General features: G+C 45.3%; 1 protein-coding gene across 2 annotated transcripts in view; it reads left to right on the plus strand.

The window, feature by feature from the left end:
* Nucleotides 1–16,666: 16,666 nt before the first annotated feature.
* The window catches only part of Cyfip (Cytoplasmic FMR1-interacting protein Sra-1), a 61,613-nt gene continuing 59,518 nt past the window's right edge, over nucleotides 16,667–18,761 (plus strand). The window contains exons 1-2 of one of the 2 annotated variants that reach the window (XM_072287873.1): nucleotides 16,667–16,771; nucleotides 17,378–17,671. In XM_072287873.1, coding sequence (XP_072143974.1) covers nucleotides 17,465–17,671 — 207 coding nt within the window. In that variant the 5' untranslated portion in view covers nucleotides 16,667–16,771; nucleotides 17,378–17,464. Of the gene's footprint in view, nucleotides 16,772–17,199; nucleotides 17,672–18,761 lie in introns of those variants that run through there. The other variant, XM_072287872.1, reaches the window with a different exon arrangement.

Consider the following 18,761-nt stretch of genomic DNA (forward strand, 5'->3'; position numbering starts at 1 on the left):
ACAGCGAAGCTGTATTAGTTACACCGAGTGTGTGTTACACCATGCAAGTCATAATTCGCAGGCAGTCTATATTGTAAATCTTTGGTTTCACCATTCTTTCACCTCATTTCCGCTTTTGCGTGCTTCGCGTGGTGAGCATGCTTTAGGAGTGTTCATTTGTGTGTGTGTGTGTGTGTGTGTGTGTCTATTCTATTTTTTTTTTTTTTTTTGCGCGTGAGGTTTTTGTCTGTGTTATGCCGTGCTTGCGACTGCCGGCACGTTCGTTCATCGATTCGCGATGTCATTTTTTTCCCCGATTGTATCACTCCCTTCCCCCTTCACGTTTGCCTTTCCCCTTATATAAGGTATCAGTCAACAGCGCTTGTCTCGTCCTTGTTACTTTGTGGTTGCATGTGGTTGCACTGTTACAATTTTTAAGTCAAAGAGATGACACAGTTGGGGCTCCCTTGGGTTGATTTATTTATGCATTTAGATGCAATTTTATATGTTGGCAACTGTATTGTCGCCGTCTTCTTCACAAACTATAAATTGTTCAACGGTTAAAGGATGCTAACATTAGGTAAAATATGAGGAATCCGCACTAAATGGAACCATCTTCCGTTGCTGCCCTCACTGACACCTAAATATTCGGAAACACCCTATATATGTGCGAAGGCTTAGGAAAGAAACTGATTTACGACTGATGGTATCCTAGAAAATGGAATTTTCGTGTTTGTTTGTTTGTTTGTTTGTTTGTTTGTTTGTTTGTTTGTTTGTTTGTTTGTTTGTTTGTTTGTTTGTTTGTTTGAGGGCACCTTATATGAGTTGTTGACATATACAACGGCTTAGATTTGACATTACCACCTATGAATGTCATCGCACGCGGACCCTCTGCAGCATTATTGATTTTATTGAAGGAGCTGTGTATCTTCCCTTCCAGGCCATTCACATGTGTCTCGCAGGACACCGAAAGTATTCAGTCGCTCATTGAGGTACGTCGACTTCAGGAACTACAGTAATGCATGTATCACTTTCTGGGCTTGTGAAGGTGGCTGCGGTCCAAGAACTGTTCTCACAGTGAATGGGCTCGAATCCAGGTGATCTAACGTGCACCCCCGAGTCAGTTGACACCTTCAGTGTTTCCGCTCTCGTCTTTTTTTTTTTTTTTTTCATCCCCGAACCCCCTTTTCCGTGCGCAATGTAGCAAACCGGACGTGCGCCTGTTTGACCTCGCTTCCTTTCCTTCCCATTCACTCTCTCGTGCAGGCACTCTATATTCATACTAGACCTGCAACGCGTTTCTTGTTTTTAATTTTGCGAACATGCCTGTTCTGGTCGTTGTTCTTTTCACATGGAATTTTGTAATGCGTAACGATTCACTTTCTTCCCATCTCTAATGCTAAACCCCTCCCCCTCCCCTTTATTTTTATTTTTCAGCCCTGAATATATACAGTCCCTCCAAAGCTAAAATATGAGCAGCCAATAAAAACGCTATGCTAGCTATACGTAAATGTGCTTTGCAGGCGGTTTATGCTCTTAGGTAGCCTCACAGTTCATTGGCCCAGAAAGCAGTTCGAGCGCTTTTTCGCTACCTGAGGGCAACAGACTTGAGTGCCCGACTATAGACATCCTACACCTAAGTTCTCTCTCACCCTCTTTCACTCCCCATTCCCCTCCCCACGTGTAGGGTAGCAAACTGGACTCAGTCTGGTTAACCTCCCTGCCTTTCCGTCTTCCCTTCTCTCTCTCTCTCAATCTCTAGGTAGACGCATGTCTCGCGAAAAAGAAGAGTGAGCAAATATATTAATAAAAATATGTTTAATTATATTTTGAAAAGTTGCAACTACGGTATATGTTTATGTCATAGAAACTTGAAGACAATCGTATTCGAAGCCAAGTTCATTATATCTGATTCTCCTAGAGCGCTTGGGTTCCGATATATTCACAATCGAATTTGACAATTTCAAGCAGTGCGCTACTTTCGCATTCACAAATGGGAGCATCTACACGAAGCCAAGCCCCCCACGTGACTAGCTCATTCCGTACAGCACCCACTAAAGTGTCCGATACTGTACTCTTTGAAGACGCTGTGTACATATACACCGCCGCAAAAGCTACATTTTACTAAAGCCCGCGTTTCCGTGCTACTGCAGCGCAAGGTTGCAAAAAGAGAGGCCATCGCCTCGTCGAGCAGACAGAACTCTCCCCGCAGAGCGCATGAATGTACGCGCAGAGGTCGAAGACCTATAACCCATTCGCCGTTTAGCGCTTCCATAACTGTCGCGCGGTCTCGGCGGTTTTCCGCGAGCTTGAGGGATGTGACACGCAATCCTCGGCCCAATCTGCTCGCTGCCCGCTCCGAATACGTGTTGCAAAGACGCGCTTAAGGAAAAGGCGTTTACGCAACTGCGCACGATGCGGCTCGCGAAGTCTCCCCGAAGGCGCGACTCGAAGGCATCACGTACTTCTTTCTTTTTTTCTTTCTTTCTTTCGTTGGCATGATGGTGAACGTATATGGTATAGGGAAGACATTGCGACAGTGACAGCGTTATTCACCTCACCAAGTCGGGAGCTTAGAGGAGAGTGGTCGCCGCGTGGGTCCACCGTCCACTCCTGGCAAGCACGTAATGTACGCGAAGCAGACGTATCTGGGCATTCACTCCCGAGGCCGAGAAGGGAGTCGCAGTCGCGTCATTAACCCAGACTCTCTCTCTCTCCATGCCAGTTCTTGCTTCTTCAAACGTGCCCACGCGGGCACATTTACTTCTGCCGCTGTTTCCACCTCAGTTTCACTCCACACTTTACTTTTTTTTTCTTCTCTTTCCAGCGTCTTCGTCGGCAGTTTGCATCCAAATCGCCGCCGCCTCGCTTTCCTGATGTGTGCGCTTCGCGGTCGCTCGTGCGTTGTTCCAGGGGGTCAAGCGGGCTAATATATGGCACCGCGCGCTTTCGAAAGCGAGGTATAGTGTAACAGAATTGTCGGCTAGCCCGCATGAAGGCGCAATCCTAGATGCATGCCTTTCTATATGCCTGCAAGCCTCGCCGGGGGTAGAACGAACGCCTTAAAGCACAGCTTGGCTTTCTTTTTTTTTTTTTTTTTTTCGTTATGCGGAGCCGCAATGAACCGTCGGCGTTGACTCCATTAAGAGCAAAAGTATACGCAGAGAAAGAACAAAAGTCTCGGCGCAAAATTTGAAAGCGTTATATAGCTTGAGGGTTCCTTGTGTCGAGGTTCCTGTTCAGGTTATGCCCTAAAATTCGCGTCGTCAGACAAGCTGTCTTGAAAGAAAGAAAGAAAGAAAGAAAGAAAGAAAGAAAGAAAGAAAGAAAGTTGTGCGCGTATATAATGACTGGTAAGAGGCAAAGGGGAGAAGGCTATGGTGTGTGAAGAGGAAAGTTGGTGCACAAATATATTTTATATGTTACTGTGCGCTGCGCGCGTCTTGAGGACAGTACATGAGCATTAAACGAATTCATACCGTACGAAAGAGAGAAAAGCGCAAGGCAGCGCGCCGTGGCATTGGCCTACATAGCCGTAATGTACACAAAAGCTGAACGTATGTATAGTCACTTTCCTGCAGTGCGCCTTTATGCTGTCCGTCCTCGTCTCTCCTAACCCGCCGAACTCTGCTATTATAGCCTAAGTAAGATTGATGCCTCGCTATCGTTTCTTTCTTTCGCTTAGTTTTTTCGACAATCTTTCTTCGGCTCCGTGACGTTGATCGAACCTATATAATCAGATGACTGTACAGGTGCACATATACGTTGCGATTGTGGATGTTTCCAAGCTGAAGAACGACACGATCCCGAGTTTCCTACAGCGGTGATTACTTGGTCGCCATCCAAATGATTTGCGAGCGCGCTGTAAAGAGAAACGAAACATGATTAAAAGTTAATCGAACTACGTCGTTTAACCGTTCCCGACACTTCACTGGGGATCATGAGGGACGCTGTATAAACAATGAAAGGCTCCGGATTAATTTTGATCACCTGTATACTTCTTTAACGCGCAGCCAAATTTAAGTATATACGAGCGTTTTTGCAATCCTCTCCCAGCAGAACGTTGTCACGGTGGTTGGGAATCGAGCCCGAGACCTCGCGCTCAGCATCGGAATGTCATAGCCACTAGACCACAACGGCCTGTGACGAAATGATTCAGCAAATTGATATTCCTCACAAAATATTCGTATTTTAATATCAGTATAGGCAGGAAATAAGTATGCCACACGCATGCGACGTGCGTCTCTTCGGAACATATGCCCGCTCTGAAAGAACTCCAGAACTCCTGCGTACAGAATACAAGGCCGCGTCCAAATGGCCTATGATCACGTGTTCTCTTGCTTCCGGTTTCCTGCAGAAAGCACGGCCCGCGGCCGTATATATAAGGACACCTTTTCTTCGTTATATATTTTTATTTTTTATGCCTAATTAGGTTTGTGCTGGCACAGTGGAGCCGCCGAGCTAATTATACCGCCGATCAGGTCGCCTGATTTTTCAGCGGCGTCTGTAGGCAACGCGTTGACATTATACGGAGTGCCGTGGTACATAATATATGCGCGCCGTCCATATCTGTGTTATGGCTGTTTAGCGTTATAAGTGCTCTCGCGTGCGAGTAAATGTGCCTCCGCCAAGGGCTACCGTTATGGGCTGTAGTCGCTGCACTTCCGTAACAAGCTGAACTCCGCAAGTATACAAGCACACACCATATTATATCAGGAGACATGGACAGGACAAGCGCGAACTTCGTAAATCCAAAAGCCCGCGAATGTACGCAAAATTTCCGTTCGAGGCACTTTGCGTGTATTCGCAGGATACTTCCGTGCTCATGAAAAACACGTTTATGTAACACGTACTGCGCGACACAAAGCTGTAATGGGAGTTTCTCGTGTTACTCTACAATTTTCTCGTTTACATTTGTCATATAATTATAATGATTGAGAAGTTAAATAATTAATTAAGACGAATTATTTAACTAGGCAGAATGCAACTAATAGCCTGAATGTTTCCAAGCGACGGCATATATATATATATATATATATATATATATATATATATATATATATGGGGTTTCTTCAATGTTGAGCTCGCAGCACCCGACGTAACATACGCAGGAAAGAGACGCCGAACTTTTAGGAAGAGCTATTTACTGAACGTTTTCGGCTGGTGGACCAGGATTGTACTCTGACGAAGGCTGGTCCACCAGCCGAAAACGTTCAGTAAATAAGGGCCGTATAACGTAAAACTATTCCAATATGTTTTTATTCCGATCTCCTGACGTCAAATTTGCGTAAGCACCGACGCAAGCATCGGGCTGTCACCGGCAGGGTTGTCTGAAAAGACCAATAAAATGCTCCCCACGTTCATAGAAGGTCACTTTTGTTTGCATGAAAAACGAATAACATCGCTTACACTGAGCGGCTTGTCTTATCTAATTGGCTCACAAGAGGCGAGGAGCACGCTCAGGTGGAGAGGGATTCGATGTGGCTGAGCCACTACACTGAATATCGATAACCGGATGAAGAGGGTGGTGCCGGCGTCTGCGATTGGTCCGCTTTCCCTTACTAAGCTTGCGGTGGCTGGTCGAAAATCGCGGCGGCATGCAATGGAAGCTTAACCCTTTATTGACGAGTGTTGCTTGCAGGCAACATGGCATGGCATGGCAAGAACTTTATTTTAGTCCAGAGAAACTAGGGTCCGAGGGAACAAGACCCCAGGCTAAGTCGGTGGCTCCGCCCACGTAGGCACCGGTAGGCCAAATACCAAAAAATATATTTTTTCTTGCCGAGTTGAAGTATTGAGTACGAAGTTTCTAGCTAAATGTCTTCGGCCAACAATGAATGACAGGCAGCAAGCGTCATTTGTTGGTTTAGAGCAGGAACACTAGACGAGGAAGAAGAAGTTTGGCACGCGACTTACTGTCTTGTGCAAGCAACTTCAGAGGAGAGAGGCCGATGCAATATATGCAGCTGCAGCGGTGTCACACATGTCATGTAAAGCAAATGAAATGTGCACCTATGGTTCACATATGATGAGAGCTGTCTATACAAATTGAAAATGAAGCCTTAGGTGGCTAGGGGTGAAGCCCACTTCCAGTTTCCTGCCTGGGGTTTTCCCTCTATTGCTGAAAAATTTCTGCTAAATATTTTTTCTTTTTGTTGATTATGCTTATTCTTGATGTGTTTTGCATATTTAGATAGAAGAATAAAAAATGTTCTCGGTATTTATATGTCTCGTCATTAAAGGGTTAAGAATGGGGCTAAAACGGATCCTCAGCAAAGAAGAGTTGGCAGAACGAAGTCGTAGATGTGCCGAAAGGGCTCGAAAATGTTACACGGCCACGCAAAAAGTTTTATTATGCCAAAATAAACCCAGGCTCTCTCGCAGGTGCGAGTAGCCAGTGCCTGAGCGATAGGCGGCAGCCATCTTTTATTCCTTTCGGAACGGGGCAGCCTGCGGCTATTCAGAAAAAAATTCAGTTTTGTTCGGCATATTAATGCATCTTTAACGCGTACACGTCACTTGGTGACGTCGCGTGATAGGCGGGTGAAGTGGAAGCAGCCCGAAAACTTTTGACCAATAGCCGAGGGCTAATGGCGAAAAGGCATCGAATTAGAAATAACTATTTTTCTATTGTTCAGTCCAATCATGCATAATCAGTGTGTACATGTCATATCAGATGTGGCGCTATCGCGGTTTTTGTGGCGTCGCGTGACAGGCAGGTGAACTGGGGGCGGTCCAATCCAAAAAAAGCTTTTGCCCGATTGCGGAGGGCTGATTGCAGAATTGGAATAGAAAAGTTTGGAATAGTTTTACGTTATAGCACCCTAAGTCTTCCTCAATGTTCGTCGTCTCTTTCCTGCGTGTATATATATATATATATATATATATATATATATATATATATATATATATATATATATATATATATATATATATATATACCAACACCTTTTTAAACAAATGTCTAGTAAAAAAAGGAATCCAGTCCATCTTCATCCATGATCTGAAATTATAGAAGTTGCATAACACACCAGTGTCTGCCCGAAGAGCTGAATTCACGTTCTCTCTATATGTATATATAATTTTTCTTAATTTTAAGCTGTACACACCCAAAGGACGCGCATATAATGTCCCAAGCATTATACGCACGCTTGTATAATCATTCGGGCCGTCATACACCTAAAGTATTATGCTAAAAGCAGTACACATTCGAAACATCGCGTATGAACATGCCCGCTGCTTCAAAGATCATACGTGCGCGCGCTGTCCATTATATGATTAAAAAAAACCAGGGCGCCGCCATTCGATTACCGCGCTTCATCTTTCCTCGCAGTGTCTTGCGCACAACGCGGGCGAGCAATTAGCAGCCCCATAGCCTTTATTCGATCGCGTAAGCGTACCTCAAGCGACGTCTCAGATATATCAACCACCCACCACGTTCGTCGTATTCTTTTCTATACTATTGCTGCTGCTGCTGCTGCTCTCTTATCAGCTTGCCGTTCCGTCCCGCTGCGGTCCGAAGCGCCGCGTTCGTGAGATCAGATCACCGTTTCTTGCTTCCTCGTACCGAGACCATTGTCTGCGCGAAAGGCGGCTGCTTCGGCAGTTTACACAAGCTGGAGAGATCACCATCTCTCTCTCTCTCTCTCTCTCTCTCTCTCTCTCTCTCTCTCTCTATATATATATATATATATATATATATATATATATATATATATATATATATATATATATACACACACACAGACACACAAGTCGTGGAGAGTGCGTAATGACTTGTTATATACTCAGGCTGCCTTCATGAAATGTTCGTCACGGTTGTCTTGATCGTTGCGGCACGTTCAGGTCCGCGCCAAATGTACGCTAGCGCAATTATATCTCGGCGCTTTATACCATCGCCTCCCTTCAAGCAGTTTTTTTTTTATCTTCTCTGCAATTGCGAAAGAAATAACGGACGAAAAGAACAAGATATGCTGACTATAAAGCTATTTCGATTGCGCGCGTACTTGGACACTCGTGGAATCTCGCAACGAAAAAAAAAAAAAAACGACGATAAATAAAGAAGAGCACCACTTCTTTCGATTGCGCGGTCGCCTAAATTCGCGTTCGCCGCGTGAAATCGTGATGCCCGCCGCGCGAAGAAGACGCGCGGCAAATCGGCCATGCGAAAAGGAATCCTCCAACCGAGCGTGTCCGATGGGGAACGCCCCAGCTTTTGAAGAGGAGAGTGAGACGACGGACGCCGTATAGACAAAAAAAAAAGGTAAGAAAGGGAATTTGAATGCTGCAGGTTGAGACGCCCGCTCAGGAGAAAACGGGCATAGGCTTCTTTCAATTTTTCCAATGAGATTCGCTCCCGAGTGCGCTGGCGCGTGGCTTCTTTCTTCGAGCCACCTATCCAACCATCCATCCAAGTGGAAGCGAAGCGGTGCGCGTGTCTTTATACACAGTGAACGCCCGTGCGCACAGCACTCCGCTGCCACGCGTGGCCAAGTTTTTTTGCTCTCGACTTCGACGGCCCCGCGAAGTCGTCGACAGCCGACGACCCGATCTAGAAATGAACGAGGTCTTGTATTGGTCATATAGCTCATCCACTACAAAGGTGCTCCCGTGCGGTGAACGCTGAGAAAGAAATGTTCGGAGAAAGAGTCTCACGCCACGTTCTTTCCTCTCTCTATCCCTCTCGTTACACTGCTTATATGGACGCATTGGAGTCGTTTTGACACCTTTTCCCGAAGGAGTGAAAATCCCATGAGGTGAAGGCAACGATCGTTGAAACGAATACATGGTAACAGGCTGACAACTACGTCAGCAAGCCATCCATATTTTTGAACGACGCTGAGATCGAGTTTCTTGAAGGTTTTAACGCTTAAAAGAAACCCGTGTAGCAGAAAATCCGGCGTACCGCGCCGGCGTCTACCGTCCGGCGTCCGACACCAGTCCGGCTAAACGATTTTCTAACCACACATACCCAGGCCGTTCATGTAACGCAAGAAATTCACTGAACTAATTGAATTTCTCAAGCTAAAATACGTGACAAAATCATAAACTACGACTTACACGCAACTTATAGACATGATAGCTCTCGGATTGCAATTTTAATATACGAGAAAACATAATTCTGCTACGCGAAAACTCAAACAAACCCCTTTTCCAGCGTTTCTAGAATGCACAGACCGGAGACGGCGTCCGCCATTTGCGCACGCCGGCGCGTTGTCCACGGCATAGAGTTTCCTACAAGAATTTTGTAGGAAACTCTATGGTCCACGGAGCGGCGCGCCCGCTTCATTGAAATACCTCCAGATGGCGCTCGCCTCCGCCGCATCGCGGGCTATGCAAGCATAGGTGTTTCATACCATAATTATTGTATGAAACTCTACGCATGCAAGAGGCCGCGTTTTGACTAGAAAGCCCGCCTTCGTGCATAGCGTTCGCCGCGAGCGTTTCCCGGTAAGCATTATAGTTACATATGCTGTGGTTGCTCAGTGGCTATGGTGTTGGGCTGCTGAGCACGAGGTCGCGGAATCGAATCCCAGCCACGGCGGCCGCATTTCAATGGGGGCGAAATGCGTAAACACCCGTTTACTTAGATTTAGGTGCACGTTAAAGAACCCCAGGTGGTCGAAATTTCCGGAGTCCTCCACTACGGCGTGCCTCATAATCAGAAAGTGGTTTTGGCACGTAAAACCCCATAATTTAATTTAATTTTAATGCTGCAGTTGCCGGGAAGCGTGAGAAGTAGTCAGGGATCTTTGAATGCTATCGCGTTCCACTCTTAAAAGCAAAGCATAAGCGTTCTCCAAATTTTTCTTTAGGTGTTAAATGTTTCACCCCCTTTTTAAAGGTGTTTTTTTTTTCGTCACAGAAGCCTGCTCAAGCCAATTAAGTGTGTGGATACCTTCTTCTGTGCGCATGTTCCTTGTTTTCATTATCATTTTTTCTGCATAATGACTTCGCCTTAGCGCTAAACATTGAGATACATGGCGATAGTAAACTATGTTCGATGAGCATGTGTTGTTCTTACTGTTTCTATGGATTTAGCAATGTCTTCTTAAATGTTTGCGGCATATTGTTTTTGGTTGATCGTGTGTGACTATATCTTTCATTATTATATTGCGCTTAGTGTTACACTAACGAAAGTGAAGGACAGGATGCGGACATACGTAGCGCGAAACGCGACATTGAGCTACGTATGTCCGCGTCCTGTCCTTCATTTTCGTTAGTGTAACACTAAGCGCATTATAATCATGAACGTCCGCCAACTAGCTCCCTTCATTGCTTTGCCATATCTTTGTTGATATGGCAAGCCTTTTGCGCATAAATAGGCCGGTTTCGGTGCAAATAAAACCAGCTGTTGGTCAGCGCTTGTGATGAGGTTTGTGTTTCTTTGTCGCCGTCCCAGTCGCGCTGCGTCTTTTGAATAGCCATGAACCAACTCTCCAAAATCAAAGTTTAATTACTGCAACGTATATACACTTTTTTTTTTTGTAATTTCGGATGACATTTGTTTTCCTCTCGTGTTTGCGCTGTAGAAGAAATTGAAAGAAAATACAGTCACCGTGGTTGGGTGGCTTCGACTGGTGGTGGTGTCTTTCAGGGCTGTATATTCTTACGCCTTTTTTTTTTCGATAACATAATAATTTGCGAGTAAGAAATAGAGCGGGGGGGGGGGGGGAGAGTGGGAATAAAAACCGGGGTTGGGGGGGCGGTTCACTTCAGGAAATGCTGGGAAGTTGGCCAAAACAGAATTTGCCAGCCTACAATGCACGGTGCAGGATGGGAAGTTGATTTCATAAAGTTGATCTTAGTTGATTTCATAAAGAAAATGGGGTACGGAGATGAGGGGTACCGAAGGAGAACGTAGAAAAAATTAAACGGCAACAAAGGAGACAGACGCCGCGCACGCACAACTGCCGATACAAGTTGACATTAGTCAGTACAGAAGCCACCTGCTCGAGTTTGTTGCACCTTCGTCACCCTCTGCTTCGACGACTGGATAGTATAAAAGCGTCAGATGCATATACAGCTAGCCGCTCATGTTACTCCATTGCTTCGAGTTTTAATCGAAAAGGCATAGGGATAACCGAAAGAAGACGTCACCTGTCGCCCGAAGGACTGATCACCTGTAGTGCCTGCAAGATCAGCGTAATAACAGAAGAAAGCCACCTGTACGATGTCAAAATTAGTCAAGCGGACTTCATGAAATAATTCACGGTGTCCTGAAATAAGTATATAATTAACGCAGTTTATATTTATAGGGAATGTGGGGCCTGCTAGGGGAGATGTGCAGAAAAAGTTTTAAGTGTGTAGCTTAATGAAAGGCTAAATGAAAATTGCCAAACCTTTGGTTTCTGTAGTTCAATGAAACGACTACAAAGTTTTCCCGCTGTCTTGAGAGAGTCAAAGGCGGTTGAGAGAATGGGTACCATGGCGATGTGTACTGAAAGGTTGAGGTGTGTTGTTTAATTAGTGTTTCTAGAAAATTATTTTAACAAGCGTTCCAGAGCTTTACAAGCGCACTTTACGAACCACGCAGGAAGTTTACCCAATCATCCTGAATGAACTCAATGTGCCACGAATTGGATATTTTTGGGAAATAGGGGGAATCTTATGCATGATACAACGGCAAAGGTTCAAGAGAGTCAATTAATAAAGCCTTTTCACAAAATTTCTTAAGCAAGTTCCCGAAAGCGTTATGCAGAAGTTATAACAGCTATATACGTTTCCCGAGACACGGCCGGTCTAGGTTTCCATGGTGTAATATAGGTTTCCCCGGTGTCATCGGCGAACTAAACGAGTTGAAGTAAAAAGTGTGTGGGTTATAACTACAGTCTTTGCAGTAAATTACGTATTCACGCGCTCCGGAGCGTTATAACTTATACCCTTGTTTGACCAATGGCGCAGTACTTAGGCCGTTGTCCTGGAGGAACACTTACTGCCACTGAGATCAAATTTGGGGAAAATGGGAGGACTATCACCAACTACAGCTTTTGTAAAGAATACCTTCGGCAAGTGCTTGGATCCGTGCCTGGAATGGAGATGACATCCTTAAAGTGAAGCCTGGCCGCGTTTTCCTCGCGCTTCCGAGCAGACGCGTTTCTCTGTGTCACTGACTTTGGGATGAAACTCGAACGTCTTGACAAATTGCATGGTAGATCATGATATTACTACTAAGCTAAAGTCGATATTTTAGCCTAAACAACAAGCTTATAGTTTACAGATAGCCCATAATTTACGTTTAAAGAGCAAGAGCAGTTGAACTGTACCCATGGAGTTTCCAGTTATCACGGCAGGCTTTCAGGTGTGAAGCAGAGGCAAGCGCCCTGGCTTCACCTCTGCTGGCATCTGTGGGGACTGCCACTCCAGAAAATTTTATTTAATGCCTTCTTGGGTCGGCTGTTATCCGTCATGTTTCCAAGGGTCTTAGGGTAATTGTATACGCGTGACACCAAATGCACATGTGTAAATGGTGGCCATTTTAGGGGTTGTGTGCGGGGAGACAGTTTAACGTTCCTGGCTGGAATATGATCGCAGCAAATAATTACTGAATACTCGTTTTCTGCCTGGTTTTATGTATTCCACGAGGCACGTACGTAGTACGTTTTCCTAATGTCCTCAGTGAACTAAGCAAGGCACTGTCACTTTCTTTATATTTGCATGATGAAAATAAGGGGAAGGTTATGAGTAATATGTAGCCAAAGTACAAAGTGTGTAGGTTCATTTCAGCTTTTGCAGTAATTAGCTTACTTATTCGAACGTTTCAGGGTGTTAGGCGTGTTTTACCAACGGTGCTGAATTTAGCCCATTATCCTGAGGGAGAAGTAACTGCCACCAAGATCCAATTTCGTGATAATGGGAGGAACATTATGGTCAATTGCAATGGGCACGAGTTGAATGTGTGGGGGTGAAGAGCCTTTGTAAAGAAATTCCCTCAGCATGGGCTCGAAAGCGTGACACGACCGTTATGCGGCCGCTATGCGGTTTGCAACCGACCGTTGTGCTAGAAGATGGACGAAGCCATCTGAAGACCGCAGAAGACCAGCGAACCTAGAGCTGATAAAGTTTTTCACTCACTCACACTCCCAATGTCCCGAGAGAACTCGTCCCACCGAGTTCAAATTTCGGGAAAATTAGAAACATGTTTATGTGGAATGTGCGGAATTGGGAAAATTGCAAAAAAAAATAATGATTCTTCTTCCTTTCGCGCTATATGAGGCGTCCGCGGTACCCTTGGTGAATTACCTAGCTTGTTTATATTTTGTTTAAATAGAAGGCAGGTTATGGGCGATGTGCACGCAGCGTGCAAATGTGTGTGGGTAGATCATGGCGTATTACGGTAAGTTGCACGTGCAAGAGCTCTGGAGTGTTATGAGTGAGCTTAACGAACAGTTAAAAATTTAACCTGCTGACCTGGGAGAACTATAGCTGGCACCGAGATCATATTAGGCGAAAATAAGAGAACGTTAGGTAAAAATTTCTTAAGCACGTGTTCGAAAGCTTCATATGCGTGCAACGTTTCTAAGTGTGTGGTTTTACTCCAGGGGTGAATCTCCGCATGGCTGCCATTGTCTGTTTTTAAGCAGGCGCTCTTTCGACGCTAGCGCCAAGGTCCCATTAAGTTACGGCCCTAGCAGGAGGGCGATACTTATTCAAAATGTCGGCGCACACGATTGTTTACGTTGTCATGGCAGCAGGAACAGCAGCCGTGCGGCGCCTCCTCACCCTAGCGCTCTTTTTTTTTTTCTTATGACGACCGCTCCGCTCCCATCCACCCTTCCCCATGCACCGCGCACCTTCACTTTTGCTTTCGTTTGCCTGTCCGCGGCACGGATTTTCTTTTTTATCGCGTGGGCACGCTACCCCAGGCATTGTGAACAGGCGCGTGGTGCGCCTTGGGTTCTTTATGCGTTAGCACGGATGCAGTCTTGTCCATACTTTGAGTATGCCAGCATATGCCAGAAGATATAAATTAAACTTCCAACACAACAGATCTTTAGCCTCGTTTGATAGACTTCCGTTTCCGAAAACAAGTATTTTCGCATAACTTGGTATGATACACGCTCAGAAAATTAACAAAAGTGAAAAATGCATGACATGTACATGACTACTAAACAACACAAAGGTTCACAGACAGTGAAATAAAAAAATAGAACTAAAGAAAACGCGAAGGCCTTTTCATGTACACACATATAAACGATTTTTATATAATGCCCTAAAGAACAAAGTGTAGAAGAGCTTCCGATATGCGCACTGAGAGCTTCTGATATACTCACTGAGAGAGAGAGAGAATAACTTTATTGAACTGGGGAAATGGGGATAGGGGATTAGGAGCTTGATGGGTGGTGCTCCAAGTCCAGGGCTCCACTGGCTTCTGCCGCTAGCCGAACGTGACCAAGAAGAGCCTTCTGCACCTTCGGGTCTGAGCTGGCGAGTTGTGCCTCCCATTGCTCCAGTGTGTTGGTTAGATTATACCTAACTAAGTAGGCATTTAAATTCGGCGGTCTATTTTGGCATCCCCATGAGATGTGGTACAAAGACGGTGGTGAGTCGCTACACCACGGACAGGCACGCCCGTACATCGTTGGGAAAATTTTGCTCAATCTTAATAAATTTGGGTAGACCCCGTTTGAATCCTGCGGAGATCTATTGCGTCTTCCCCTTGCAAAGATGTGTGGGGGGCGCCGTATTTTTGCCGCATGCCGCGCTGGTGAGCAAGAATATCGCGTGGTGCCATACGTGCCAGATCGTTATTCTCCTCCTCGCGATGGCTTCCCTGTGAAGCGGCGGGTTGTGAATGGGAGTGCGATGGTTGCTCCGCTCGGTTCGTGAGCTCTCGAGCTAGAGCGTCAGCCCTCTCATTCCCCTCCAGGCCTGCGTGTCCTGGACACCAGACCAGTCTGTATTGCACAGAATAGGACGACATGTATGACATAGTCATGACAACTAAAGAAAGGGCAAATTCATTGGTGATGGAAAAAACAATGACACGTAAAATACCTAAAAAATGGAATAAAATACTAAGATTGTTTTATTGACAGCCATAGCAAGAAAAAATAAGCACCTTACTTATAAACCTGCACAAAAGTATATGAAATGCGCGACATGTTCATTACTACTGACCAAAAAGAAATAGACATGGCAGAACAAAAATAACATTGTACTAAAAATGGAAATACACATTATCACATCATTCTACACTTGGTTACAACTTGAGTAACGGTGGCAAGGGGGAGCAGAATGTAGTCAGCTTTTGCAGCAGCACATAGAAAACATTCGCAGAAAGGCCTATTCTTAAAACAAAGAAACAAGCCAAGCAACACGACTTTTCTTTCACCACGAATGCAATGCTTAGCAGTAAAATTACGTCGCTTAAGGCACTAAGTCATACCTACTGGGCACTCCTTTGTGTGATAAACACGAACTGACAAAATCTGCATATCGGAGATTTGCAATGCTCATGCTTTCCAGAAAAAAAAAAAAAGAAGAGAACGTACCATGCCCACACGAAGGTTGTTCACGTGGTTTTCCCATCGGCAATTACTTAAATAATACATAAACACGAACAGTAATTTTTCAACTGTTAGTATGTTTGCAGAACGGTGACACACAGAAAAAGCACTGAGGGCGGAATGGAAAGCTGGGCGAGTTACTGAAGTTGCAGAATGAGACTTGGCCCAGAAAAACAAGTCATAGACCAGGTGACAATGAGGAGGAGCATCTATTTGTCAACTTTCTCGACCGGTAAGAGGGAAGTGCAGCACAATCAAGGCGCAACGACGTCCGGAGACTCATGGAGCACACACATGCACAGGGCTGTGTTCGTGTACATTCGTCTTATGTCCTTGGATCTGCGCCCTCACCTGTTGTCTTTAGGCAGCCGGAAGAACCTTGCAGGGCTTGTTATTGAGGTACTCGTGCACCGTGCACGATGTAAGTACTCGCAGTGCGAGTCGTGAAGCGGGTGAAATATCGTGGAGCACAAGCACACAGCTATTGAGGACCACGAAACTGACCACGAAACGCACAACAGCGCACGCTTCCCGATAACAGCAGATAACGAAACATGAAACTTCATGCAGCGGGCTAGGCTGCCGCCGGGCCCGCGGGCGCGCGCGGAGACAGTCGAAAGCGAGGAAGCTGCGAGGGAGGGCAAGGAGAGAGGAATTGAGAGGAGGGGCGAAAGAACACGGCCTCATGGATCGGCGCGCGAGGGCGCGCGTCTGTCTGTGCAAGGGAAGCGGAGTTGCTTTCCCGCCCTCCTGATGGATGGCGCCAGTTACCCCTGCCACCTAAACTGCCACCGAAGCGGTGGTGTTTCCGAGGCCGGGCTTCACTACAGGCTCCTGAAATTATTACTGCAACTGCCCGAAAGAAAATTAAACAGATTATAGGAATCTTCAAAGTCGCGCCATTCCGCTGTCTTTCTTTCAGAGCTTTTCAAGTCCTATTTCTTTTCACATCTCTTCGACCTGTGTTCTGAGGAAATAGTTATCGTTGCTATGAAAATATAGCACTAGCCAGCACGCAGAATGCGGAAGTGGCTCCAGTGGAAGCGAGAATGAACTAAAGCGCGCTGACATGGCTTTCGAGCACCATGCTTCCGAGATCGGACAACGTAAAGCACGTATAAGTTCTTGTTTCGTTTTTACATAGTTGCTCGACTTTTTTTACAACACAGGTGGTGCTTCGAAGTTAGATGGCGCCCCTAGTAAAGCATCAAAATGGCCGTCTTTACGGCTGTTGGGGAGTGCCGAAAGTTACTAGTTAAAGGCTGAAGTTTTCTCTCGCAGAGGTTTGTAGCTGTTTCTCAATCATATTCGGAGCGAGCTAGTCTCAGTTTCCACACATGTTTCGCTTCCGTGATCTTTCGCTAAGTATTCTTTTAATTTGAAATGACATCATAGACTCAAAGAGACTCCGGAAACAAATGCTCCCAATGTTTTCTGCAGCATGTGTCGTTGTCGATACGATGTCATTTGTATTGTGTGAGTTAATAAACTGTATTCAAGTGTAATTATGTCTTTTAAGTGCAGTAACGAGTACCACAAGGCGTACAGACAAACTTTGTGTCCACTCTGCGCCTTGCGTGCGCTTTCCGTACTGCCTCACCGCGTCTGTACGTGTTCGTCCGTAGCGATCGCGCAGGCGTGATTCGGAAGCTGACTAATATCTTCTTCCGGCTCGTCAGAAAGATGTGTACATAAAAATGATAACGCGAGCCCCGCCCTTCTCAACTGCGATAGCGATGCTATCATAAGCGTCTTTGGTGAAACGGAGGACGATGTATGTCCCGCTTCGGGATATTCGACCGTCGAGTGCGACATCTTGAAGTGTTTAGAGGAGTTTGAAAAGTACGTTGAAAGTAGTCATTTGCTTGCGCTGTGCAAAAATGTCGCAGGACGTGGGGCCTCCTAGCATCGGTTGCAGTGAAGAGGCAGCCGAGCAGACGACCGAAACTGCTGCCGCCGACAGAACGGGCAAAACCATGGCAGCGGAGGTGACACTCGCCGATGCCTTGTCCAACGTGGATGTGTTGGACGAGCTGCCGCTGCCGGATCAGCAGCCCTGCATCGAAGCTTTGCCCTGCAGCATAGTGTATCATGCCAACTTCGACACGAATTTCGAAGACCGAAATGCATTTGTGACAGGAGTCGCCAAGTACATTGAAGAAGCCACCGTCCATGCCGAGCTTGTAAGGAAGTCTTTGAATTATTCCGCATTATTGTTTTTTGTTGTATGAACAACTGTCATGCATGTCATGTTCAGGGCTCTGTAGAAAGCAGAAACTGACAGCATGCCAAATGAATGTAAGGTTGCTTTGCACAAGGCGTCGTAGTAACTCGCTCGTTCATATGTGCTGCCTTCGTGTCACTCGGGCAAGTGTTGAGCACAGAATGCGTAAACGACGATATCGATCATCAATATTTTTACATTTTCTAGGATGTGAAGCCCTTAGTGTTACCCCATCTCATCTATCTGAATGTTGTTGCTTTGAGAGAAGGATTTCTGCTAATGAAAACATACTTCATGAAACATGCTAAAGGTTACATGGAATTTGTAAACGAATATTGCGCTAACATATGCATGACAGACACAATAGACAGAGACTGTATTCGAGGTAAAACTGCATTAATGGATCATAAACCACAGAACTAAACTGATGAGTGAAGAGATTGAAGAGTTTTCAAAAGTCAGCAAAATCTACACTACGTGCTATCCACCACTGCCAAGCCATATGATAATGGCCCTTGACCAGTACAAATTCCCTGATAGTACCTTTTTTAAAATCTTCTTAAGAAGCAAGCGTAAAAAAAATTGTGGTTTATTTCACACAAAGAAATAGGGCAAAAGGCAACACATCCTAATCCCCAAAAGTACATGCAAACTGCAGCTGAGCTCTTTATGGTGATGAGCTGAAATTCTAGCTTTCTGTAAGTCCAGTAACAAGCAGACATTAACAACCGACTGCTTTCCCTAACTCTCACTTTTGTAAACTACTAGAACATAATCTACAAGCATTTCATTGAGTACCTGTAATCTAATAACATACTTGTAATTGTTAGCATGGTTTTTGCTGTGGTCTGAGTACCATAACATGACTGAATAAATTCTTCACAATATTGCTAAAGCATTAGATACTAGTATAAAGCATCACACAATATTCATAGGTTTGTCCAAAGTATTTGCGACTGCGTTTCTCCCTAAGCTGCTGTATTAACTGTGTTATCTTAAATAGTCTTAAACTAGTTGACTGGATAGCTAGCTTTCTTTCTGATCACCCC

The sequence above is a fragment of the Dermacentor andersoni genome, chromosome 4 (assembly GCF_023375885.2).
Source record: "Dermacentor andersoni chromosome 4, qqDerAnde1_hic_scaffold, whole genome shotgun sequence".
Taxonomy (NCBI): Eukaryota; Metazoa; Arthropoda; class Arachnida; order Ixodida; family Ixodidae; genus Dermacentor; species Dermacentor andersoni.